The sequence below is a fragment of the Sus scrofa genome, chromosome 16, assembly GCF_000003025.6.
Source record: "Sus scrofa isolate TJ Tabasco breed Duroc chromosome 16, Sscrofa11.1, whole genome shotgun sequence".
Classification (NCBI taxonomy): Eukaryota; Metazoa; Chordata; class Mammalia; order Artiodactyla; family Suidae; genus Sus; species Sus scrofa.
Genome location: NC_010458.4, coordinates 18,584,612 through 18,611,767, shown reverse-complemented (window position 1 = coordinate 18,611,767; position 27,156 = coordinate 18,584,612). Strand labels below are relative to the sequence as shown.

Sequence of the window (27,156 nt, the reverse complement as noted above, 5' to 3'; positions counted from 1 at the left end):
ATTTATTTTTACGTACTTGATGTTATAAGAGCCATAGTGGGGACAGAGTAGACTCTTGCGAATTGGCAGGTAGAGAAGCGGAAAATTCAGGCATGTGTTTCATTAATACAATAAAAAAGCCAAGTGGTTTAGGTTTATATGGCTCTTCAAAATTCTGATCCGTTGTATGTCAAGCAGGAGTTTGACTTTTGGTAGGAAATACCAGAACTTTATCTGAAGTTTTTGTTGTATCAGGTTATACATTACACAGAAATTTAAAATTATTATAATTCTTTTATTCTCTCCTAGGTGGTAATAAACTGCAATCAACAGGAAATAAAACAGAAGACTTAAAAGGAACTGAATGTGTAAAAAGCACTCCTGTCACTTCTGTACAGATTCAAGAAGTAAAGCCAGACACAGTGTCAGAACCAGTCACACCTGCATCTCTAGCTGCTTTGCAGAGTGATGTACAGCCAGTGGGCCATGATTATGTGGAGGAGGTATTGATTTAAGAATACTACTGCTGGAGTTCCCATCATTGCTCAGCAGAAACGAATCTGACTAGCATCCCTGACGATGCAGGTTTGATCCCTGGCCTCACTCAGTGGGTTAAGGATCCGGCATTGCCCTGAGCTGTGGTGTATGTCATAGATGTGTCTCGGATTTGGCATTGCTGTGGCATAGGCCAGTGGCTACAGCTCTGATTCAGCCCCTAGTCTGGGAACCTCCCTAAGCCATGGGTGGTGCCCTGAAAAGACCAAAACACAAAAAAATACTACTGCTGTGAAATTAGATAAAGGGAAGCGATGTGTCACTTTGTTACAAGCATGCTTTATATGTAAAATTAAATTATTCTCAGTTGTACTTTAGATTACTTATAAAAGAATATCAAAGGAGTCTTTGTTAATTTTTTTTTCCCTAAAGCCCGCCTTTAAAGCTGGCCTAAATGACATCACAATATTTTTTTTGTTTTGTTTTGCTGACTTATGTCTTTCCCTGCTAATACTATCATTATGATGTGAAGTAACTTTACATTTATTTGTTTGGCTTTCTTTTATTGCACCCTTCTGCTATTCTAAACATAAACAGTAAAAAAAAAAAAAAAAAAAATTGTGAGCGGCAGACACGTTGACAATGAGAGCCACTGTTTCTCTTGAGCAGTTTCATGTGTAAAATCAAGATGGCTGATTTAACAGATCCTGTTTATTTGATTTCTCATACTGGTTAGAAATCAGTTTTATTTTTAAATTTAATTTATTTGTTTATTGCTTTTTAGGGTCACACCTGTGGCATATGGAGGTTCCCAGTCTAGGGGTCAATTTGGAGCTACAGCTGCTGGCCTACACCACAGCCACAGCAACGCAGGATCCAAGCCGAGTCTGACCTACACTACAGCTCACGGCAACACTGGATCCCCGACCCACTTATCGAGGCCAGGGATCAAAGCAGCATCCTCATGGATACTAGTCAGATTCATTTCCACTGCGCCACAATGGGACTCTGAGAAAACTATTCCTGTTTTACAGGCAGAGTGACTCAGTAAATGGGGGATGAGAGAACTTCAGAGGGCCTTGATAGATAATTTGCTTTTAGCAGAAAGGCTAACATACAGTGATGTAGCCCTACTCTTTACTTTCACTATGTTATAGAACAATTCTAGAGAATTAAGTTCTTTGAGCTTCAGTGTCCACATCTATAAAATTTGAATATCTCCCAATGAAATTGTGAAGATTAGATGAAGTAAAGTAACACAGTACCCAGCATAAAGAAGATTTTTGGCAAATATTTATTTGTTCCTTCATCCTTTTCCACATCAAGAAAAATTACACGTTGAGTTCTTTGTTTACAAGGTAGAAAAGTGGGCTATGTAGTTTATAAATAGTTCATTTACAATTTTAATTTGAAGTTACATGTTTTAAAAGACTTAAGACTTGGCTGTCTAAAAAAAAATGTGCACAGCCAAAACACCTTAATTACCAATGATACTGGTTGGTAATCTATGTATATTCTTTTGAATATTCTTTTCGTTTGTAGTTTATTAAAGGAGATTAAATATAGTTCCCTATGCTATTACAGTAGGATCTTGTTGTTTATCCATTCAATATATGAGAGTTTGCATCTCCTAATCCCAAACTCCCAATCCATCTCTACCTCACCCTCCCTTCTCCTTGGCAACCACAAGTCAGTTCTCTGTGTCTGTGAGTCTGTTTCTATTTCATAGAGGTTCTTTTGTATCATTTTAAATTCCACATGTAAGTGATGGTCATGATATTTGTCTTTTGTTGTTGTTGTTGTCTTTTGTAGGGCTGCATCTGTGGCATATGGAGGTTCCCAGGCTAGGGGTCTAATCAGAGCTGTAGTTGCCAGCCACAGCCAGAGCCACAGCAGCTCGGGATCCGAGCTGCATCTGCGACCTACACCACAGCTCCCGGTAACGCCGGATCCTTAACCCAGTGAGTGAGGCCAGGGATTGAACCTGCAACCTCATGGTTCCTAGTTGGATTTGTTAATCACTGAGCCACGACAGGAACTCCTGTATTTCTCTTTCTGAATTAGTATGATCATCTCTAGGTCTTCCATGTTGCTGCAAATGGCATTATTTTATTCTTTTTTATTGCTGAATAGTATTTCATTATATGTGTGCATATAAAGATGTGTGTGTGTTTAATGTATGTTGTGTGTATATATATGTATACACACACACACACCATATCTTCTTTATCCATTCATCTGTTGATGGACATTTAGGTTGTTTCCATGTCTTGGCTATTGTAAATAGTGCTGCTGTGAACATGTTATCTTTTTGAATTATAGTTTGGTCTGGGCATGTATATATGCCCAGGGTGGGATTGCTGAATTATATGTTAACTGTTTTTAGTTTTTTGAGGAACCTCCCTACTGTTTGCCATGCTCTTTTCCCTAGTGACTGCACCAGTTTGTATTCCCACCAACAGTGTAGGAAAGTTCCCTTTTGTCTACACACTCCCAAGCATTTGTTTTTGTAGACTTCTTGAAGATGGCCATTCTGACAGTGTGGGGTGATACCTCATTGTAGTGTTGATTTGCATTTTTGTAATAATTAGTGGTGATGAGTGTCTTTTCATGTGCCTGTTGGCCATCTGTATATCTTTGGAGACCTGTCTATTTGGGCTTTCTGCCCATTTTTCAGTTGGGTGTTTTTTTTCTTAATTGTGTGAGCTCTTTCTGTATTTTGGAAATTAGTCCCTTGTTGGTCACATCATTTGCACATATTTTCTCCCAGGTCATAGTTTGCTTTGTTTGTGGCTTCCTTTGCTGTGCAAAAGCTTATAGGTTTGATTAGGTTGATTTGTTTATTTTTGCTCTTAATTTCTTTTGCTTTGGAAGACTGTCCTAAGAAAACATTGGTGCAGTTTATGTCAGAGAATATTTTACCTCTGTTCTCTTCAGTGAGTTTTATGGTGTCATATCTTGTATTTAAATCTTAAAGCCATTTTGAGCTTATTTTTGTTTATTTATTTGTCTTTTTGTCTTTTCTAGGGCCTAACCCTCGGCATGTGGAGGGTCGCAGGCTAGGGGTCTAATTGGAGCTGTAGCCGCCAGGCTACACCAGAGCCACAGAAATGCCAGATCCGAGCCGCGTCTGCAGCCTACACTACAGCTCACGGCAACACCAGATCCTTAACCCACTGAGTGAGGCCAGAGATCGAACCTGCAACTTTGTGGTTCCTAGTCGGATCCCTTAACCACTGTGCCACAATGGGAACTCCCTATTTTTGTGTATGATATGAGGTGTATTTTAATTTCATTGATTCGCATGCGGTTGAAGAGACTGTCTTTTCCCAACACCACTTGCTGAAGAGACTGTCTTTTCCCCATTGTATATTCTGGCATCCTTTGTCAAAGATTAATTGACCATAGGTTGTGGGTGTATTTGTGAGCCTCTCTTCTGTTCCGTTGATTCATATAGCTGTTTTTGTACCAATACCATGGGGTTTTTTTTGTTTGTTTGTTTTTGGTTTTGTTTTGTTTTTTGCTTTTCGGGGCCGCACCTGTGGCATATGGAAGTTCCCAGGGTAGGGGTCAAACCGGAGCTACAGCAGCTAGCCGTTGCCACAGCCCCGGCAACTCAGGATCTGAGCTGCGTCTGAGACCCACACCACAGCTCATGGCATTGCTGGATCCTTAACCCACTGAGCAAGGCCAGAGATCAAACCTCATGGATCCTAGTGTTCGTTAACCACTGAGCCACGAAGGGAACTCCCCATGCTGTTTTGATTACTGTAACTTTATAGAATTGCGTTCAGAGCCAATCTTTAAGATTTGCAGACAATTTGAACTCGGAATTTATTGTAGACTTTTTAATAACATTCTAGTCCACTTGTTTTCCTAACTGGTTGTGCAGTTAGAAAAAACTGACATTGGTTTTCCATAACGCAACATAGGCTTTGAGGAAATAAACCAGAAGAATGCTTTTAGTCATTTTTCTTTCCATTTCCAAGAGCAGTACCTAGCCAGTAGCAGATATTCAGTAAATATTAGAGATTTTAGGGTTCTAATTGTATTGAAATAAGAATGTTTACATATAAACAAAAGCATTAATTGAAGTTATTTAGAAAAGCCTTGCATGCTACAGTTAAAAATTCTAACCTTTTCACTTCTATAGATTATCCTTTTTGAAAAGTATAGACATTGCCTCCTTTTTTCCCCTCATTTCAAATTTCTAAAAGTTATTTACAACTTTGTCAGAGAACCCATGAAAGTTTATAATTGAAATCTTTAACTGTAACATCCCTGTTGTGATTCTTGAATTTTTTTTCCTAATCAAGGTACGAAATGATGAAGGAAAAGTAATTCGATTCCATTGCAAATTATGTGAGTGCAGCTTTAATGATCCCAATGCTAAGGAGATGCATTTAAAAGGGCGAAGACACAGACTTCAGTATAAAGTGAGTAAAATTTCAGCTGTCTTCTCTTTTTATATGGCTTGGAACATTCTAGGTTCAAAAACAAAGCATCTAAATATAATTCATTAAGTCCATGAACTCCCATTCTAAGATTGTCATGTCTCAGAGTCAGATATTTAATTTTTATTTATTAGTTTGTTATACTTAAGTAAAAACAATACTGTGGTGACTGGCAGATAAACATGTAACATTGCTTGGATCAAGTAATCATGTAAAGATGATTGCATCACAGGAAGTGCTTAAAAGAAATGTCAGATCTCCATCCATTTCCTTCCATCTTGGCAGAATTCCCACTGCAATGAATTTTAAATGAGGGATTCTACATTGAAAACACTTCAAGTGATAAGTTAAATAAAAATAGTCTGGAAAAGGGCAGTACTTTGATATGAAAAGAATATTGTAACCCCATACTCAGATACTTAGAATCATGTAATTACAAACAGAGGAAAATTAAATACCCATCAGTCCCCTAAGGATTTCTTCCATTGGTTAGTGCTGAGTTAAATACCTTTTACGTAGTGTTTATCATTTAACTTGGACAGGAGTTCCCGTTCTGGCTCAGTGGTTAATGAATCCGACTAGGAACCATGAGGTTGCGGGTTCCATCCCTGCCCTTGCTCAGTGGGTTAAGGATCCGGCGTTGCCCTGAGCTGTGGTGTAGGTTGCAGACGTGGCTCGGATCCCGCGTTGCTGTGGCTCTGGTGTAGGCTGGCAGCTACAGCTCCGATTTGACCCCTATCCTAGGAACCTCCATATGCCACGGGAGCGGCCCAAGAAATGGCAAAAAGACCAAAAAAAAAATTTTTTTTTTAACATGGACAACTAAGAGTCTTCAGAGTGGGAAGGAAAAAAAATGTTGATTATTATATTCTGAATTTTTCTTCTGATGCAACTTATTTACTGCTTTTGCTCTTGCAGTAAGAAATTTGCACCTAAAAGCCTCTATGATGAAAGAATCTGTAGGATTGTATGATTTAAAGATATGTGTAGATTGTTAGAGGTTGGTTTTAAAAAGTCTTGTCTGTATTAACAGAAAAAAGTAAATCCAGACTTGCAAGTAGAAGTAAAACCCAGTATTCGAGCAAGGAAGATTCAAGAGGAGAAAATGAGGAAACAAATGCAGAAAGAAGAGTATTGGCGAAGAAGAGAAGAGGAGGAACGCTGGAGAATGGAAATGAGGTACTATCTTTAACACTTTTTTTCTTTTTAGGGCCACACCTGCAGCATGGAAGTTTCCAGGCTAGGGGTTGAATTAGAGCTGCAGCTGCCAGCCTACACTATAGCCACAGCAACGCAGGATGTGACCTGTACCATAGCTCATGGCAACACCAGATCCTTAACCCAGTGAGCGAGGGCAGGGATCAAACCTGCTTTCTCATGGGTACAAGTCAGTTTCATAACCTGCTGAGCCACAGCGGGAATTCCAGTATCTTTAACTTTTAACACCATGATAGTGGTTTAGCCTTTATTTAAAAAAAAAAGAAAGAAAAAAAAAAAAAAAAGCAAGCCCTAACTACTCTAACTTACTCCCATTCAGAGCAATTTGATTTATTTCATATACTTTCACTTCTCAGGAAGCTCCTAAGTCTAGGAAAGAAATGCATTAAAATTAAATTACTGGCTATTCTAATATTTGATCATGTCCTTGCTTTAGGAGTTATATTGGAAATGCTATCTTAAACACCTCAGTTTAAAACAAACAAAATAGAACCTTTAGTTATATGGTAAAAATATATTGAGTATTAAGATTTAATGGATTCTAGGATTCCCCAGTGGCTGAGCAGGTTAAGCTCTGGTGTCACTGCTGTGGCTCAGGTTGCTGCTGTGGCATGGGATTCACTTTTGACCTCAGAACTTCTGCATGCTGGTGGGCATGGCCAAAAAAAGATTTTAAAAAGAAACTTTTATTATAAAAATGTTAGAGGCTACAGGGAAGGAGAAATGAGAAAACATTTTCCAGAGATACATAAATGTTTAGTTTTTATTGATAAAACAGGCGTATCTTTAAATGATACAATTTAGTATTTTTATTATATTCACAGTTGTGCAGTCATTACCACAGTCAATTTTAGAATATTTTCATGATCCACAAAAGAAACCACAGACCCATTAACAGTCACTCCCTATCCCAACACCCTGTTATCCCCCCACTTCTCCCTTTCCCCTAGACAACCACTAATAAACTTCGTCTTAATAGATATGCCTTTTCTGGAAATTTCATGTAAATGGAATCATAAAATATGTGATCTCTTGTGTCTGGCTACTTTCACTTAGTGTGTTTTCAAGGTTCATTCATATTCTGGTATATATCAGTACTTCTTTTATGGGTAAATAATACTCCATTATATAAATGTACCACATTTTGTTTATCTTTTCATCAGTTGATGGACATTCATATCATTTCTACTTTGAGGCTATCAGACATAAATATTGCTCTATGAGTATTTGTGTATAAGTAGTAAAATAAAGATAAATATGAACAGGAGCATAATGTGTGTGTATTTTATAACCTACTTTTGTCATTTACATAGCAACATTTTTGAAAAGTAAGCTAAAACTATTTTCCATGGCTACATGGTATTCTCTTGTGCAGATGTTAAAATTTTCCTTATAACCAGCTCCATATTGTTAGATATTTAGGTTTTTGCATTTTATAATTATTACGTTGACCATTTCTGAGGCTGTATTATTGAATAAATCACACTCAGTTGCTAATAATAAAATCCCAGAAATGGAAACATTTAACTGATGGATACCCATACTTCTCCCTGTACTGGATAGTGTAACTTAGTGGTTCTCAAACTCATGGGTCTCAGGACCTTTCTTTCTTTCTTTTTTTTTTTTTCTCAGCCGCACCCACAGCATAGGGAAATTCCTAAGCCAGGGATTAAATCCAGGCCACAGCTGTGACCTGTGCCACAGCTGTGCCACACCAGATCCTTAACCCACTGCACCACAGCAGGAACTTCCCCCAGGACCTTTTATACTCAATAATCATTAAAGACTCCAAAGAGCTTTTGTGTATATGGATTATAGTTGTCAACATTTACTGTATTAGAAATGAAAACTGAGAAGTTTAAATACTTAGGAATTTAAAAGGTTACTTTAATTATATTTGTTAAAATGTAGTTAAATATGTATTTATTAATAAAGTATTAGGTCAAATATATTAATATGGTGGATAAATATAGTGTGATAACTATAAAGTAACTGCATTTATTTCCCAGAGTAAAGGGAATGACATCATTTTATATTTTTGCCAATCTCTTTATTTTTTTTTATTTTTTTTTTGTCTTTTTGCTATTTCTTGGGCCGCTCCCGCGGCATGTGGAGGTTCCCAGACTAGGGGTCTAATTGGAGCTGTAGATACTGGCCTACGCCAGAGCCACAGCAACGTGGGATCCGAGCCGCGTCTGCAACCTACACCACAGCTCACGGCAATGCCGGATCGTTAACCCACTGAGCAAGGGCAGGGACTGAACCCGCAACCTCATGGTTCCTAGTCGGATTCGTTAACCACTGCGCCACGACGGGAACTCTTGTAATATCATTTTTTAAGCACTTATATGTGCCAGGAAGTAGCACATAGTGTGAAGTATGAATTGGTAAACTGTGGATAAAGGTCCCTGCCCTTATTTAACTTAGACGTCTTTAGTAATAACAAAGTATTCAAAAATGGAATGAACATGCCTTTCCAGATCCTTCAAGCTATTCTTATTTATTTTCTCTCAAGGCCTAAATAACAGAAGTATGGTTTTAGCTGTTTCAAGTCGGATAAGCTAAAAAGCATTGCTTATTCCCAACCTGCAGAAATTGGTGGTTTCTACAGTGCTACTTGAGAAGCACGTTTCTTTCTTAAATTTTGTGCTTAAGCAAATTTGTCTAGTAAAAACTTAATGTTACCAGAAATTCTAAAGTTATTAGGTCCCTAGTTTGAAGCTGAAAGTGAAGATAGAACCGAGAGGGAAAGAATCACCTAGTATGAAAGAAATTAGATTCTGAAAATGTTGACCATTCATTAAAGCAGTTACACAATAGCTGCCCAGAGTTCAGCCCAAAGGTGTTTTATTTGGTACAGCATGAACCAAATAATTTAAAGACCATGAGATTTCACAAAAATTCTGAAGACCTTGAGGTACAGCCTGTATTCTCTTATGGCAGTAACTAATAGCTGAGCCAGAACAAGTACTTTCTTCTTTACCATAATTCTCATCACCCTTAATATGCCCACGTGAGACAAGATATGAGTTGCCATTTATCACTGTTTTTCCTCATGGTAGAGAAATGTCTTTGTCTCTGCCTTTATCAGATAGGGGAAATTAAAGGTAGTCTTCAGACATTCTCTCTAAAGAAACAAATAGAAAAGAGCACATTTCTTTGGAAATAATGAAGAAAATTCTTAAATGTATGCCTTGGGTCTTTCACTCCCACACATTATTGGTCTGGTCATATTAGGTAAGCATTAAGTTTATAATCTCTTTCTTTCTTTTTTTTATTACTCTGAATTTTATTACATTTATAGTTGTACAACAGTCATCACAATTTGGCTGTGATGATTGTTGTACCTGTTTATAATCTCTTAAAGAGGGAGAATTTAGAAGGAATTTGATGGTTCTGGTGCTTGTCCTTTCAACTTTGTCCTCAGGCTGTGAGTTTTTCCTTTTCTCTTTATTTTCTCATCTTCTTTTTTCACTTGGATTCGCTTCCATTCACTTCTAGGTAAAAGCAAATAAAGGTAATCAGATACATCAGGGAAAAAGAAGATGTCTTAACTAGACTGATTTGTGGTATTTTTTCTCATTGTTTTTTTTTAATCATTGTTGATGTAAATTCTTGGATTGTATTTTTCTTATAAGCTTATAGTATCATTCTCTGTGTTTCAGGCGTTATGAAGAGGATATGTACTGGAGAAGAATGGAAGAAGAACAGCATCATTGGGACGATCGCCGCCGAATGCCTGATGGAGGCTATCCTCATGGTCCCCCAGGCCCACTAGGCCTTCTGGGAGTGCGACCAGGCATGCCGCCTCAGCCCCAGGGGCCTGCAGTGAGTGTCCACTTTGTTTACATAGAGGGTGAAAGTCTAAGTCTGGTTCAGCATTAGAAGATAACGGTTTGGGGAGCTAATTCTTAGACTTAATAATCTCCAAATCTCAATGTAATTTTCCATCTGATTCAGAATTTTCCCTCCTTTTATTATAGGTTCTCAACTCATGTTACGGATTTCATGGAATTTCCATGAATCTTTCTTAGTTTCAATATAAGCTAAGGGAGCAGAGCTTCTTTTGCTAACTGTTCCTTCATGTAAGAGATTTTCTTGCCTTTGTTCTGTAGATTATCAGGAACAAATAATTTTGAAGGCAGTTGCTTTGCCTTCAGAATCATTCTTATTTTCTCATTACCAATGGCATAGAATCTTTTATTCTTTCTTCAAATACTGAGCATCTAAAACCTACCACTGCTTCTGAATTAAGTGCAGAGTAAGGGATAGGTAAATGGTTCAAGATGAGCCCACAGTGGATGTGTTAGGAAAAGTGTAGGAAAGATCTAGATCTTGAAAGTTTGTGTTCTCTGGAAGCTGGATAAAAGAAGAGACACCTGGTTTATGAGGAATGTTTGCACATAAGTTCAGACTACAGAAAAGAAGAGCTTTTTTCCCCTTTATTTTTTTTTTTCTAGAGAGCACTTAGAAGGAAACAGCAAATTCATGCTCTTTAAACTATTTCTCATGTGTCTTTCCATAGAACAAGCATTTGTAAAATGTTTCAGGAATTCCCATTGTGACTTAGCAGGTTAAGGAACCCAACCCAGTGTCCCTGAGGTTGTGGATTCAATCCCTAATCTTGCTCAATGGGTTAAGGATCCCGAGTTGCTGTGGCTCTGGCATAGGTCTCAGCTGCAGTTTCAGTTCAGCTCCTAGCCCAGGAACTTCCATATGCCGCAGGTGTGACCCCAAAAAAAAGAAAAGAAAAAAAGCAAAATATTTCAGAATCACTGGTTTTTAAAGTTGAATAAAAAGCATTTTTATAACCTTAGATGGTATGTATTATAATTTTACTTGTTTTGACTTAAAAAAAAATGCACACATAGGCGTTCCCTTGTGGTGCGGCAGGTTATAGATGCAGCATTGTCCCTGCCACTGCCTGGGTCACTGCTGTGGGGTTCCCTGACATGGGAATTTCCATGTGCTGTGGGCATGGTCAAAAAAATGCATGCCTACATAATATATACATACTTACATACTCACTCTTTTTGTTTTTGGCCATGGCATGTAGCACCCTGATGTGAGATCTCAGTTCTTAGACCAGGAATTAACCTGGGCTACAGCAGTGAAAGTTCTGAATCCTAACCTCTAGACCGCCAGGAAACTCCCCGTACTCACTCTTGATAGTATAATTCTCCATGGTTTACATTTTTGTTTTTACTGAAATGGAAGAAAGGGGAAGATAGTTTTAAATGGACATTTTGCATAATTAGTCAATTTCTTATTGAAAAGATGTGACAAACATATATATGTTTAGTTGAAAAATAATTGTTTACTTTTGCTCAGGAAACTTTTTTTAAAATAGTTGTCTTTTTTTCCTCTCTAGCCTTTACGTCGCCCTGACTCATCTGATGACCGTTATGTAATGACAAAACATGCAACCATTTATCCAACTGAAGAAGAATTACAGGCAGTTCAGAAAATTGTTTCTATCACTGAACGTGCTTTAAAACTTGTTTCAGACAGCTTGTCTGAGCATGAGAAGAGCAAGAACAAAGAGGGAGATGATAAGAAAGAAGGAGGGAAAGACAGGTGCGTTTTTAAAGTATTTTACTTCGTATATTTTTGTTTTTCTTTATGTGGACTTCTTACACTTGAAATAAAAGTTACGAAGATGAAAATTTTCTGGTGAGTTTATGTGTCTTAATGCTTATGTTAGACATTTAATGTATTCAGCAGCCTTTTGCTGAAATGAAAAATAATATAATTTCATACAATCTCCAACCTTATAATTTTACTTAATTTAAATTTATATAAAACTATTTCAAGGAGTTCCTGTCACGGCTTAGGAGTTAGCAAACCTGACTAGCATCCATGAGGACGTGGATTTGATCCCTGGCCTCACTCAGTGGGTTAAGGGTCCAGCGCTCCCGTGGGCTGTGGTATAGGTCACAGGCTTGGCTTGGATTCTGCATTGCCGTGACTGTGGTGTAGGCTGGCAGCTACAGTTTCGATTGGATCCCTAGGTTGGGAACCTCCATATGCCACAGGTGTGGCCCTAAAAAAGACCAAAGAAAGTATTTCAAGTCTGTTTTTAAAGCAGCCTTTGTAATTGTACAGTTGTATTCAGCTGCTTTTCAGTTTTTATTTATAATGTTGCATCTGTCTCAAATTCACTTTGTACGTGGCTTCTTTTTCCTTAACACATTGATCTATAAGCATGAATAAGCCCAAGCCATGGCAACATCTTTCATAATTGAGTTTACATTATGACCTATAACTTCATTTTCCCTATGCCATTTTTAAATATCTTTTTTAATTTATTTTTTTGTCTTTTGAGGGCCATACCCGCAGCATATGGAGGTTCCCAGGCTAGGGTTCTAATCGGAACTGTAGCCACCGCCTACTCCAGAGCCACAGCAATATGGGATCCGAGCCGCGTCTGCGACCTACCCCACAGCTCATGGCAACACCAGATCCTTAACCCACTGAGCGAGGCCAGGGATTGAACCTGAAACCTCATGGTTACTAGTCAGATTCGTTTCCACTGTGCCACGACGGGACTCCCTATACTTTTTTTTTTTTTTTTTTTTTTGTCTTTTTTGTCTTGTTGTTGTTGTTGCTATTTCTTGGGCCACTCCCGCGGCATATGGAGGTTCCCAGGCTAGGGGTCCAATCGGAGCTGTAGCCGCCAGCCTACGCCAGGGCCACAGCAATGTGGGATCCGATCTGCGTCTGTAACCTACACCACAGCTCACGGCAACGCCAGATCCTTAACCCACTGAGCAAGGGCAGGGACCGAACCCGCAACCTCATGGTTCCTAGTCGGATTCGTTAACCACTGCGCCACGACGGGAACTCCAATATACTTGTTTTTTTAAACATGATTTTTATTATTATTTTAAACATTTAAATATATTATTATTTTAAACATGATTTTTATTATTCAGTCTAACGCTTTCCCAACTGAGCTATTTCAGCCACCCAATATTATTCTGATTTGTGAAATAGAACACACAAAAACATTAATGATCTTTGCCTTCCAGTTGTCCCTGTAAGAACTTAGTTCTCGATTTATTAATTTATCTGTATTTCTTATCTAAGTGAAGGTTACTTCTAAAAATACTGTGGGTTTTTGTTTGTTTGTTTGTTTTTTACTGTAGCTAAGAATTTTAATGGTGTAAAAGTTATTTTCATGTACTGTTGTGTGTTGGGAGATTACCATGGTTCTTGTTGAGAAGAGAAATGTCACTGGTATAACTGGATTTCACTGCAGAGCTTTAAAAGGAGTTTTGCGAGTGGGAGTATTGGCAAAAGGATTGCTTCTCCGCGGAGATAGAAATGTCAACCTTGTTTTGCTGTGCTCAGAGAAACCTTCAAAGACATTATTAAGCCGTATTGCAGAAACTCTACCCAAACAGCTTGCTGTAAGTATTATGGAAATGTTCATTTTTATCCTTTGTCTGGTTCAAGTTTTTGGCAGGACTAACTGTACTTCAGCTTAAACCTAAGCCAGACTTTAAAGTTTTGGCTTGACTTTCCAAATTGAAATGTCTGCTTGATTGCACAAATGGGTAGAACTATTTTCTACTTTGTCTTTTTAGGGTTTATAGTGCTTCTCTTTGAAATGAAGCCATCTTGCTAATTTATTTTAAAATATAAAATTACATGTGTCCTCTTCCCGTTCTTTTTCCACGATTTAAATAAAGAGAAAAGACAGTTGTTGAGGAAAAAAACAAATTTTTTTAAATAAAGCCCATGTATAGCAAGCTTAAATTTTTAGAATTCATGAACTTCTTTCCTACTTAATTGAATGTATTTTTAATAAAATATAGTGACTGAAACTGAAACTCTGATTTGAATTTTTAGTATAATTACTTTTCGTTTCCTACATGTTATAATGGCAGGAATTACTTCTTGCTATCTATCCAGCAGATTGCGTCAGTGCACAATTAATAGAATATTCCCTTTTGGTCCAATAAAAACAAATCTTTTTTTTATAGGTTTGAATTTTAAAAATTCTATGTAGTATCTTGTGAGAGTCATAGACTGGGATTTAAAATAAAGGTTCCTTGAGTAATTTAATATATAAAACTTAGGTATTAGAAAACCAAACATTATTTAGTTGGTAATGTGTATTCTGTAGTAATGTCAGAATAAATAGTATCTGACTATAGCAAAGCAACTGATAGCAAGAGCTATCCTATCACTTGAGGCTGTGAGGGCAATGAAGGGGAAGAAGGTGTTTGAGGACCTTGAGAAAAATACGTAATTTGCAGGAAATGTCTTGATCCTGAATTTTGGTGCTTAGTAGGACTACAGAGCAGGCAATACTATATCCTAAGTAGCTAACAGTTAAGCGCTTAAGCTAAAAGCAGAATACTTTTTCCAGATCAATCTGTACTTATTGCAAGTGTATAAGCAAGAGAGAATTGATTCTCATTATCATCATTGTCATAGTTAGCATTTATATAATGCTTACTATGTGCCAGGCACTGTTTTAAGTGTTCTATATAGCTAATTAATTTATTCTTCTAGCAATCCTATAGGTTAGATAAAATTACTATCCTCATTGTATAGAGAAGTTAAACAGTTTGCCCATCTTCGCATCATTAGTAAAGTAGCAGAGCTAGAATTTGAACCTTGATACTATGCTGTAAACACTGTAATTTCTGTAGTCTTCATTTGTTCATATAAACTGGAGTTTGTTATATGTGTACTAAATTGCAATGTGTCTTATTTTTTCTTCTGTTGATCAGGATTGTTTGCTCCCTGATAAATGCAGATCTGTTAATTTCACAGACAGGGTTCAGTGGGAAATACTGAATTACATCTCCTGTTAGTTTCAGATGTCTGTTTTAGTCTCATTCACATTCTGCAGTTATTTCAGTACTTAACTACCCAGATGCTATTAGGAAGGTATGGTAATAAGTATGGCAGTGTTTCTTTTATTTAAGTGTTTCATCATCTAAGAGAGACATAACGCACATACAGATAACTCATATGATACAAATAATAGTAAATATTAGGTCAACAAAGAATTCTGAAAGGAAAGAGGAGTTAGAGATTTATATTTGCATGTTATTGCAAGGTTTCTTGGGGGGAAGGTAATACATGGTCTACCCTTATAAAATGGCTAAGGTAGAGAAAAAATGAAGGAACCATGATGAAGCTGCTTTGTTTAATAATGTAAAAGGTCCGTCTAATTTCTTGTACTCTTCATTACATAGGTTATAAGTCCTGAGAAGTATGACATAAAATGTGCTGTTTCTGAAGCAGCAATAATTTTGAATTCATGTGTGGAACCCAAAATGCAAGTCACTATCACCCTGACGTCTCCAATTATTCGAGAAGAGAACATGAGGGAAGGAGGTTGGAAAGCCATTAAACATTCTACTTTTTAATAACTTTTATTTTCCCATTTATTTACTCTTTAAGATGGCATTAAGCCCTAGAAGGCAACATGCTGGCATTGCATATGAATTTGATAGATTTGACTTATATAGCTACTAGTTTTGCTTAAGATCATTTCCCAGATCTATTATTAATATCTCTTTATAATGCACTTTTATATAAAACACTCATGGTATTGATTTTCTTGATTTTTGTTTTCTTGCTAACCTCAGATTTCTGGAAAAAGAAGTTCAAAATTATTCTTACCAGCATAGTTGACCCATGAAAAAATTAAAAGAAATGTTGCTAGTAAGGGGCCACAAATTTAACTTCGGTTAAGAAGTTCTTGTTCTTGCCTTGTCTTAAAAAAAAGACAAGAGAGTTTCATAAATAAAATTGGTTAAATACTCATAACACTTAACAGTTTAAGAGGCACTGTTATATATGTAATCATGGATTTGGCTTGTCATAAGGTAAATATTTCTAGTTCTCTGAGGTTGCTCTTTGGTTTGGAGCGCTTTCATAAATGCAGAGCATCCTAATGCACGTAGATTTTACTAGAGATACTGCAAAATATATAAATGGTGTAGGGATAGTTAGTGAGTTATAGTACAATTCAGGGTTTTTAAACTTACTTTACAATTACAGAATATGAAATCCTGTTGGTGCCAGCAATGTTGCTTTAGGGACTGTTCTGTAACATTTTCAGAGCTTCAAAAGCTTTTAAGCCAAAAAGCATGGTCAGTGTCTGCCTCAAGTTGGTTCTGTTGTTTTTTGGGTCAGATAAAATCTACTTTGTTTCCTTTCATGTTGTTTTGTATACATCTTAATTTGTTGAGTATGGAGTAATAGTCTACACTGATATTTCTTTGTGATAAAGATAGGAAGAAAAGAATGCTTAAAATTAATTTGCCTGAAATAGCATAAGTAGGCTCTCAATTACTGTCCCTTTAAATTTGTTTTCTTATAGCAAAGCAGTTTTGGGTTTTTTTTTTTCTTTATTTAAAGGCACTGGGCTTTCTATAACCCAGGAAAAGAACATTTTTATGAAAAATATGATCACCGGGAGATGTCTAACCTTGCCTATATTATATATACACCGCATATCATATATTGTATGTTATATAAGTTTTACATCTTAATACATGGGGTTTATGTAAAGGATCTTTTACAGAACATGAGTTTCCACTCAAGGTCTGCCTGTGGATATTGCTGGAAAAACAGTTTTCACATTGACCTGAGTCAATCTGGTCAATTTAGGTGCAGCATGTGACTGTTAGGATTTGAAAAAGAAATCTTCAAAATTTGGTTATAAAGAAAACTTGCAACATTTAGTGTGAAATCGTAACCATTTAACTTTATTTCAGAGCGTATTTTGTCCAATTATATTTAGGCTTACTAAATTTGTACAGTATCAAGTCATTTTATGATGTTGGCAAAAGTGTAAAGTTAATAGTATCATATTTGTAGTAGTCTTTCATAACCTGTCCCTTCTAAAGGAAACAAAATTATATTTTTGTCTGACCCAGACTTGAGTTAGAATTATTGTTCTGAATTTCATAAATATTACGGTAAGAGAAATGATCAGTCCACAATTGAAAGATTTTACTTCAAGACACTGAGCTGAAAAGTTGGAAGTGCAAAGAGTGTAGAAACATTGATAGTGTTCCTTGCTGCATATAACTGCAGTAAACCATGTCTTTAGCTTCATTATGAAGATTGCTGCAGAATAACGGTATGTATGCTCTCTCACTGCAGCTCCGAACGCTCTGTGTCTTACAATCATTTAAAGCCTGTAGCTTGCTTTGGGGAGTTAGTACAGGGGAAAGGAAGGCTTTGCCGGAAGAGCACTTGCATGTAAATCATGAGACTGGCAACTTGCGCATAGTTGTGGTAGCCTCTTAATGCATAATGGTTTTGTTTAATACCAAAAATTATTTAAAGGAAATTATTAAATTGCCCAAATAACTGTTAAACGCATGACAGATGTATTTTATAGTACTGTGTTTGACAGTTAAACATTAAGTAAACATTTAATTGACTTGAAGCTTGAAATGTTCAAAATGCTCTAACCCTTGCTACAGAATCTCTTCTGTAACAAGTCAAGTATTGTGTGTGTTTTTTTCCACCTGTAGCTTATCAGGCCCGGTCCAAAGCCTTCTAGCAGAGGGAATTGATTCCTGTCAGGGGTTGCTGCCAAGACATCGGAAGGATTTTTGACCAAGGTTTTCAAAAGCTCAGTGTCACACCTGCCATTTGATTAAGGAGGGATTTTGGATGCAGAGTCTGGCATTTAGTGTCCTTTGTGTGGCTGTTTCGTTTGTTCTGTCTTTGTCTCTCTAGAATTGAGCAGTGTTCACACTAGTTTTTAAATTGTTGGGTGGATTATATTTTTTACATAACCATTTAATTTAAATTAATATATTCCCATTAACTTTTAATCATAAAATAGTGTGGACACAGCATGTCTTCTAACTGGTGATTAACCCCTTAAAATTTATGAAATACATTTTTTTAGGTTAAGAATTTGCTTTTTTTTAAAGTAAATTAACTTTTTCTTTAAACTGGGTGTCAGGAAGCAAGTATGATTTTAGTACAGTATATATCTAAGGGGTTAATCCACTTGAAATATAAAATGGGTGCAAAAATCCACACTCTAAATTTGACAGAAATTTCCTACTCACAGCTCTTAATTGTTTTTAAATTGCAATAGGTGCCTTGGCATCTTTGAAATTGTATCATTAATTTAAATTTCCAGAGTTATAGATGCTTGTGTGCAAAAAGAAAACTGTCCTTACATATTGGAGGAAATTAAAAGATTGTGAATAAGCATTGAAAATTCAGAAACTTTTAGAAAGAGATTGCATATTGTCACCTATTTGCATCCTAGCTTTAGCAAATAATGTAAATAAATAAGGAACATGGAAAGGGTTCTTCAGCATGTTCTATAACCTTGCTTGGGGGAGTGCTTTTTTGGTGTTGTTTCTTTTTTTATTTCTTAATTAGCAATGCTATCCTGTGTTCCTTTTCCTTCTCTCAGAATAGTCCATTTATTATGTTCAGTATATTATGGATTCAGAAGTTCGTCTTGCAGGTTTCGAGATTGACTAGTTTTTTAAAGTAGTAATTTTAGTATTTTAGTAAGAGAAGTCAGAAAGTATTTCTGACTTGATACTTTGTTTTTAGTACCCATATTCCTCCTTCCGTGGTCACTTTCAGAATGCCACTCGGTGTTCTTTGATTATCTGTAAATTTCCCTTTTACCCTATCTTCTGAAAATCTGTGCCATCTGACTAATTAAGGAGTAAGAACTTGAGTAGAAAACCCAGACAAGGGATGGAATTCTTTGTCACTTTTAAAATAAACTTTTTTTGTATGTCATCTACTCAAGGACAAATACCTTTTAAGATTTCTGGATGCTCATATAAAAGTATACAATTGGGGCATTCTCTTGTGGAGCAGTGGGTTAAGGATCCATTGTTATCACTGCACAGGCGTGAGTTTAGTCCCTGGCCCAGAAACTTGCACATGCCAAGGGTGCTGTGAGGAAAAGATACATATACAATCAAATAACTTGGCTAGAGTTGCAATAGTACTCTTAAAATAAAATCATCTTTAATGTTTACTTTTGTCATACATTTCTTCTTTTGTCCCTAGTATTCATTTGGTACTTTCAATAATTTATTAAATTATATCCTAAATGCCCCATAATTTTGTTGCTTTTTATTTAGAAGACTATTAAAGTCAGTAATTACTTGCCTGGTATATAATTTTCCTGTATCCAGAAAATATTTTAAAATCACAATAAGTTAGATTGACTTACTTACGAAGTTTGATTAGCAACTTTTATGTACATCTTACAGATACGTTTAGATGAATGTAAAGCTGGCCCTCCAACTACTTTTATGAATGTAAAGTTAACTTCTTATCCTGATTTAGGTTCAGATTTCCTCTCAAGTTTCATATAGCTTCTTTATGTTTTAATACAATAATATGATTAAAATCAGTTATTAAAACTGACTTTATAACTTAAAAGATTCTACATATTTATCATCATAGCATTCTGCTTACTGCATCTGTTCTATTTCTATACTTATCTTGTTTAACCATGGCGGTTCTTATTGCCCTTTTCTACTTACTGTTTCTCTCCAACTGTTCTTCGAAACATTGTGGGAACTTTGAGTTTTAAAGGGGCAGTTCATATTAGAGCTAAAATTCTCTTATGGAAGAGAAAGCATTGAACTCTTAGAAATGCCTGTTTTGGGCTCTTGATTTTTTTATGATTTTTTACTTTATTGATCATGCCATATTTATCATTAGTTCTTTACCATATTAGCCCCAGAATAACCTATGACCATTTAAAATACTGAACAAACTCAGTAGTTTATTGTACATTTTCATTTTTTAAGGTGGATTTTTGTGTTCCCTCTTGTCTCGTCTTTGCTGGTACTCTATGTCCAATAATCCTTTCCTTTTGATTTTATTTTGGTGGGTAGGTTTTATTTTTGTAGAAATTATTTATTATATAATTAAAGAGTTCAACCTAATTCTCTTGATCTTCATATTGGATTATGTAAATTTGTCGAAAGTAACTCCCTGGGGACTTCAAAGTGCCAATAAACTCAAATGGCTCATGTGACACTGATGCTACTTTAAGGAAGTGTCTTGCTCACCTGGTCAAACACCCATTCCTCACTGCATTTTGCCAATTCAATCCATTTTAGATGTAACCTCGGGTATGGTGAAAGACCCACCGGACGTCTTGGACAGGCAAAAATGCCTTGACGCTCTGGCTGCTCTACGCCACGCTAAGTGGTTCCAGGTTCGGAACATCATTTTACTTTTTTCTTGTAGCCTTATGAGAGAGTAGTTCAGTAAAACATGTTTAACTGTGTTTAAACATTTCAAAAGATTGCTCAAGCAATACTATTTTAAATTAAATATCAGAAAATATGTTAACATAGAAAGCCGGGTATGAAGATCTGCATATTGCAGTTACTCTTCATTTGATAATAAACTCAGGTTTTGGGGGCATTTTATAGTTTGGGTCTTTTTTTTTTATTTTTAGTAGCCATATTTAAAGTTGACTTGTTTAGGAACATCACATTTGTGTATATATATTGTATTCCATAAGGCTGCAGATTAACTTTGCTTTGAATAATGGAATATGTGTTCAAGCTTTGTGTATAGTTTTAAGATTTTCCCCCTTCTTTCTCTAAGTTAATAAGTGTAGGGAATGAAAGGTGAGGAAGCAGCTGTTTGGTTTAGTGACTTTGCAGTTATGCAAAGGCACAGAAAGGAAACCAAACAGATTTCCTTAACCTTTCAGTCCCTAGACAAACTTTTTAGCTCTTTTACTTTTTCTTTTATTTCTAATTTAGGCAGACTTTTTTTAAGTTCATTGTTTTAAATGATCATAGGTCAAGGTTCACAGGGGATCAAGAACAATTATTCTTGTATAATCTGTTTACTTTGACCTAAAACATCAGCTTTTAAATACTAACCCTGGCATAAAATACTGCTGTAAATGGCAGCTCATTGAATCTAATTTTAAGTGTGGTTATTTTGTTTTATTTTTATCTGAGCTTCCATTGAACAGTGGTATTTTAACTTTTTTTCATCAAGGGATATTTTCAATATTTCTAAGATTAATTCAGTTGGTTTTTGTGTTGCTCTCAAGGCTAGAGCTAATGGTCTGCAGTCCTGTGTGATTATCATACGTATTCTTCGGGACCTCTGTCAGCGAGTTCCAACTTGGTCTGATTTTCCAAGCTGGGTAAGTAACATGAAGCTGTAATGGTCTGAAAAATAAACATTTAGGAAATATTTCTGTAGGGTTTTTTTAATAACCCTATCTTAGACTTAATGATCAACTTTATTTCCGTTGACTAAATGTAGTCTTTTTCCTTTTCTAGTGAGAGATACTGAGTGGGTCTCAGGGTGTTTATTTTCTGAGAATTGTACTTGATTTTCTCTTTGTATTTTCCTCTCTTTTTTTGTTTTTACTCTTCTCTCGGTGTTTATAACTTTTTTTTTAAATAGGTGCAATTGTTAGTTGACTTTTACATAAAGGTACAAAGAAAGCTAAAAATGAGCTATTCATCTTCCTATACAGGGTTTTGTTGACATTTTTTAAATACAAGGAATTTTTAAGATTTAGAAATACACATTATTCAAAAATACATAAAGGAATTCCATTGTGGTGCAGTGGGATTGGAGGTATCTCCAGACGGCTGGGACTGGGGCCTATCCCGGGCCCAGCACAGCAGATTAAGGATCCAGTGTTTTCACAACTGAGACTCAGATCTGATCCCTGGCCCAAGAATTCCTTATTTCTCAGGGTGGCCAAAAAAGAAAAAGGAAAAACAAAACAAAACAAACAAAAAAAAAAAACGTAAAATTAGGATATGTGAATAATGCAGAAAGGCACAAATCAGAAATGAGAGCTTCTCATCATTTAAAAGCAAGTTACCTTGAACACTTTGTTGTGATTTCTCCTGGGGGGTGTAATGCATGCATTTATGCATCATGTGTGTTCCTGTTTTTATGTATGTACAAATAATACCCCTTTGATGTTGAACTCTTCTGTTTCCTGAATAGTAAGAATTCACACACAAAAAAAGGGATTCATTCAAAAATAGAACTGAACCACAGTTCCCGTTGTGGCGCTGCAGAAACGAATCTGATTAGGAACCACGAGGTTGCGTGTTCAGTCCCCAGCAGCACTGCAGGTTAAGGATCCGGTGTTGCCATGAGCTGTGGTATAGGTCGCAGATGCAGCTCGGATCTGGTGTAGGCTGGTGGCCACATCTCCAATTAGACCCCTAGCCTGGGAACCCCCATATGCCGAGAGTGCGGCCCTAAAAAGACAAAAGACAAAAATAAATAAATAAAAAACAAAAATAGAACTGAACCTACTGATTCCAGAGTTGTGTCAGGGAGAGTTGAATAGCCAGGGTTCTTTTTTTGACGTAGGAGTGGGTCATGCCATTTACATCATTTGCATCTTTCTTAACAAAATGTATCTTGGAGTTCTTTGAGCACCGCATTGACTACACAGTATCCTGTTTATATGAACATGCCATGTTTTATTTAACTGGTATCCATTTGATCGACAGTTGGTTTGTTTTCGGTGTTTTGCTATGAAATTTTCATTGTGTGGTCAGGCTTCCATGAGAATTATACATGTGATAAGTGGTTAGGGTCATTTGCAATAGAATTCCAAGGTCAAAGAACTTGTGTTGATTGTTCACCAGAAAGTTGGAGCATTTAAAAGTTCCAAAAATTGTTGAAATGATCATTTCTTTCACACCCTCACTAACCTTGGGATAGCATCACACTTCTTAACACATGGTAGATAAAAAAAATGTCTCTTTTTTTTAATTTGAATTTCTTGGAGTGATTATTGGCATTTGTAATTATTTTTTCTCTTAACTGCCAGTTCCTTTGTTTCACATCATTTTCTCACTAATTTATAACAACACTTATGAGAAGTGAGTTCTTATCTGTATTAAAAAATAATTATTTCCAGGTTTTCATCTGCTTTTCAGCTTAATTTTTGCTGTTTTATGAAAGTTTTTATGAATTCTTTTCTTTTTAGGGCCACATATGCCTATGGCATGTGAAAGTTCCAAGGCTAGGGGTCAAATCACGGTTACAGCTGCCAGCCTACGCCACAGCAACGCGGAATCCAAGACGTGTCTTAGACCTACACCACAGTTCATGGCAACGCTGGATCCCCGACCCACTGATCAAGACCAGGGCTCGAACCCACATCCTCATGGATACTAATTGTATTTGTTTCCACTGCGCCACAATAGGAACTCCTTAAATTTTTATAAATTCTTAAATTTTTATAAATATTTTATGGCTTCAGGTTTTGCATTCTGCTTACAAAATTCATATTTCAGGTTATAAATTATTCACACACACTTCCTTCTAGACCTTTTTTCCCCCCAGCAAATTATGTTTTATACAGATGCTTACTTATTTAATTATTAATCAATTAATTAATACATAGCAAAGCTCCTGGAAGGATATATTTCAATTTTTAAAATTCTTTTTTTAGGGCCACTCCTATGATACATGAAAATTCCCAGACTACGGGTCAATAGCAGCTTCAGCTGCCAGCCTACACCAAAGCCACAGCAACACTGAGCTAGGGCAGGGAACAAACCCAATCCTCATGGATACTAGTCGGGTTCATCACCTCTGAGCCACAACAGGAACTCCCTCTTTTACATTGTGACAGTGGTTTTCTCTGAGTGGTGAGTAGGAGGAGGAAAATATGATTAGAAGAGAGATCTATAATGTTTTGTTTTACTAGGCTAAAATATACATATATTACGTGTATAAAAACTGATTAAATAAATAGACTAAATGTAGAACCAGCTTTGTGTTTTTCCAGATCAATCGCCAATTATTCCAGTACCATTTAACATTTTATTTAGTAGTGATATTTGTTCTCCCAACCCTTGTTTTGAAATCTCACCATTATCATAAACCAGTGGTTCTCAACCAGCATTAGTTTTGCCGTCCAGAGGACACTGACAATTTTTGGTTGTCAGAAGTGGTCATCAGTAGCACCCAGGAAGAGAAACTCTGTCCTAAAGCCAAGTTCCTTTTCTGTGTGCCTATTTCTATAGTCATCTTTCATTCCTCAGTCTGTTTTCTTCTCTAGTAATAGACTCTTTTAATTATTAAAGCTTCATAGTGTTTTAAAATTGTCTTTATCACATTCCTCCCTCTCCATTCTTTGTTGATCACTATAAACACCATCTTGCACAGAATTCTTTTTCCAAATGAACTTAATTATCATTTTGTTCAGTTTCTCTAAAGTTCTCTTAATGATTTTTCATAGTACTATATTGAATTAATAAATAATTTGCAGACTCCAACCACTTTTATAAATACTACTCTTCTTTATGGAATGTCCTACCTACTGGAATTAATTTTACACACTTAACTTAGCTTTGAATGAGTTCTGTGTATGATTGTTTATACGTAGGTATTTATCTTTTAGAATTTTTTTTCAAATTCCAATTTCTGGTTATCGTTTATATATATATTAATTTTGTTAACCTACTGCCTGACTGCATTCCTTTATTTGTAGTAATCTTTTTCATGTGATATTCTTGGGTTTTCTAGTCTTAGAATCATACCTACAGGAGTTCCTGTCGTGGTGCAGTGGTTAACGAATCCGACTAGGAACCATGAGGTTGTGGGTTCGGTCCCTGCCCTTGCTCAGTGGGTTAAGGATCCAGCGTTGCCGTGAGCTGTGGTGTAGGTTGCAGATGCGGCTCGGATCCCGCGTTGCTGTGGCTCTGGCGTAGGCCAGTGGCTACAGCTCCGATTCAACCCCTAGCCTGGGAATCTCCATATGCTGAGGGAGCGGCCCAAAGAAATAGCAAAAAAAAAAAAAAAAAAAAAAAAAAAGAATCATACCTACAAATGATATTTTGCGTTCTTCCTCTTTTCCATTTTAATCAATTAGTACTTCTAGAATAACTACGAAATAAAATACATGGATTTTATATTCTAATTGCATTGAAAATGTTTGCAAATGCTAAAGTGTATTAAATATGTTGATATAGCCTTTTATTTGAGATATTTACTTCTTTGTAATGTTAGAAATATCAATCTTCTCTTACATTACTAAGTTTTGGGTCAGGAATGGAAATTGAACTTCATTAGATAATTTTCAAAGTTTATTGACATAAATTCTCATATATATGAGAGTAATCTTAATGAACTATTAAGTTTTGTTTGCAGGAATTTTGCAGTGGCACAAAAGAAATTTGCGTAATTTTTGTCCTGTTAGAATCAATAATGCACTCACTATGAAAATAATTTAGAAGTTTTTGTTCTTTTTCTAAATTCTGAGACAGTTTTTAGTAGTATCAAAACTCTGTTTTTTGATAATTTACAAAATTCCCGAGACATCATCAGTTCTCAGTCCCCTTTAAAGCAGAGTAGCATTTTCTTGGTTCCTTTTATTGTGATTAATTGGTTTAATTTTACCTTCTCCTGGGGTTAATTTTGGCAACTTATCTTTTCCTAGAAAAATTGACAAATTCAGCTAGGTACTCAGATTTTTATATAGTATTGTTCTCTTGGAGTTTTGAAAACACCGGTAGCATCTTTATCATTACTTTTAATTCTTTGATAAGACTAGCCAGTTAGAGTGGTTGCCATAGAGGAGCAAAATAACAAATGTATGTTTCAGTATTTATTTGTGATCAGAATTCATTGAATTCTTGAGTTCCTGCTGTGGTGCAGTGGGTTAATGATTCGGCTTGTCTCTGTGGAGGCACAGGTTTGGTCCCCACCCTGGCACAGTGGGTTAAGGATTTGGTGGTGCTGCTGCAGCTGTGGCAGGTCGCAGCTCTGGCTCACATTTGATCCCTGGCCTGGGAATTTCCATATGCCACAGATGCAGCACAAAAAGGGAAAAAAAGGATTCATTGAATTCTTTTTTTTTTTTTTAATTCTTTTTGCGGGGTGGGGGGGAGCCACACCAGCAGCATATGGAAGTTCCAGGTTTGGGGTAAAATCAAAGCTGTAGCTGCCAGCCTATACCACAGCTCACAGCAATGCTGGATCCTTAACCCACTGGTGGGGCCAGGGATCAAACCCACATCCTCATGGAGAGTAGTCGGGTTTTTACCACTAAGCCACAGCAGAAACTCCCTTAATAGATTTTAAATATGAAAAATTACGAGCATTACGTAATTTAAAAAAATTTTAATGTATAAAAATGGGGGTTCCCTGGTGGCCCAACAGTTAAGGATTTGGTGTTGTCCCTGCTGTGGCTTGGGTTCAGTAGCTGGCCCAGGAACTTTTCTACACTGCAAGCAAGCACTACCAAAATAAAAAGTATAAAAATGTGAGTATTACATATTATCATCTTACTTCCTGCTTTCTTCAGCCCAGATGCCCTTGAAGCTATTTCTATAGAAGGAAGTCTAAGCTTCAGTACTTGTGAGACTGGGCCACCCCTTCTGAGCTACTCTAGGAGTCCAGCACTGCAGATAGCACTGCCCTGCCCTACGCCTTACTTTTGTTTTTTATCAGAAAGCAACATTAGCTTCAAGGGATGCTCTCTCCTTTGAGGGTACAGTGGTCTGAGAACTGAGTGAAAAAGAGAGGATACACAGGTGAAGGGAATTGGGGGAACATAGGCCATGGCAGGGTAATGATGAGAGAACCAGGGAGGGCAAACAAAGCCACTGGCCAGTCTTTTGAAGCCATGTTCCGTTGTGGCTCAGCAGGTTAAGAACCTGCATCGTGTCTGTGAGGATGCAGGTTCAATCCTTGGCCTTGATCAGCGGATTAAGGATCCGGCTTTGCTGCAAGCTGCTGCATGAGTCGGAGATGTGGATCAGGTCTGGCATGGCTGTGGTGTATAGGCTGGCAGCTGCAGCTCCAATTAGACCCCTAGCCTGGAAACTTCCATATGCCACAGGTGTGCCCCCCCCAAAAGGGGGGGGAGAAACCATGTATATAAAATATACCAGTATTTTGGTAGTTTAAAGCATACCAAAATGTCAGTATTTTGACATTTAAAAATCTCTTAGTATGATATTCTTTAGGCAGTGGTTTATTATTTTTCCTTCCCACCCCAGAGAGAGCC

The 27,156-nt window shown here is 36.6% G+C and overlaps 1 protein-coding gene across 4 annotated transcripts in view; it reads left to right on the top strand.

The window, feature by feature from the left end:
* Window positions 1-27,156, top strand: part of ZFR (zinc finger RNA binding protein) — a 94,433-nt gene that overhangs the window by 44,574 nt on the left and 22,703 nt on the right. For 2 of the 4 annotated variants that reach the window (XM_021076978.1, XM_021076977.1), the window contains 9 exons: window positions 289-482; window positions 4,791-4,910; window positions 5,962-6,107; window positions 9,812-9,974; window positions 11,518-11,723; window positions 13,408-13,558; window positions 15,362-15,503; window positions 20,249-20,346; window positions 21,205-21,300. In XM_021076978.1, coding sequence (XP_020932637.1) covers window positions 289-482; window positions 4,791-4,910; window positions 5,962-6,107; window positions 9,812-9,974; window positions 11,518-11,723; window positions 13,408-13,558; window positions 15,362-15,503; window positions 20,249-20,346; window positions 21,205-21,300 — 1,316 coding nt within the window. The remainder of the gene's footprint in view (window positions 1-288; window positions 483-4,790; window positions 4,911-5,961; window positions 6,108-9,811; window positions 9,975-11,517; window positions 11,724-13,407; window positions 13,559-15,361; window positions 15,504-20,248; window positions 20,347-21,204; window positions 21,301-27,156) is intronic. The other 2 variants (XR_002339765.1, XR_002339764.1) reach the window with 1 other exon arrangement.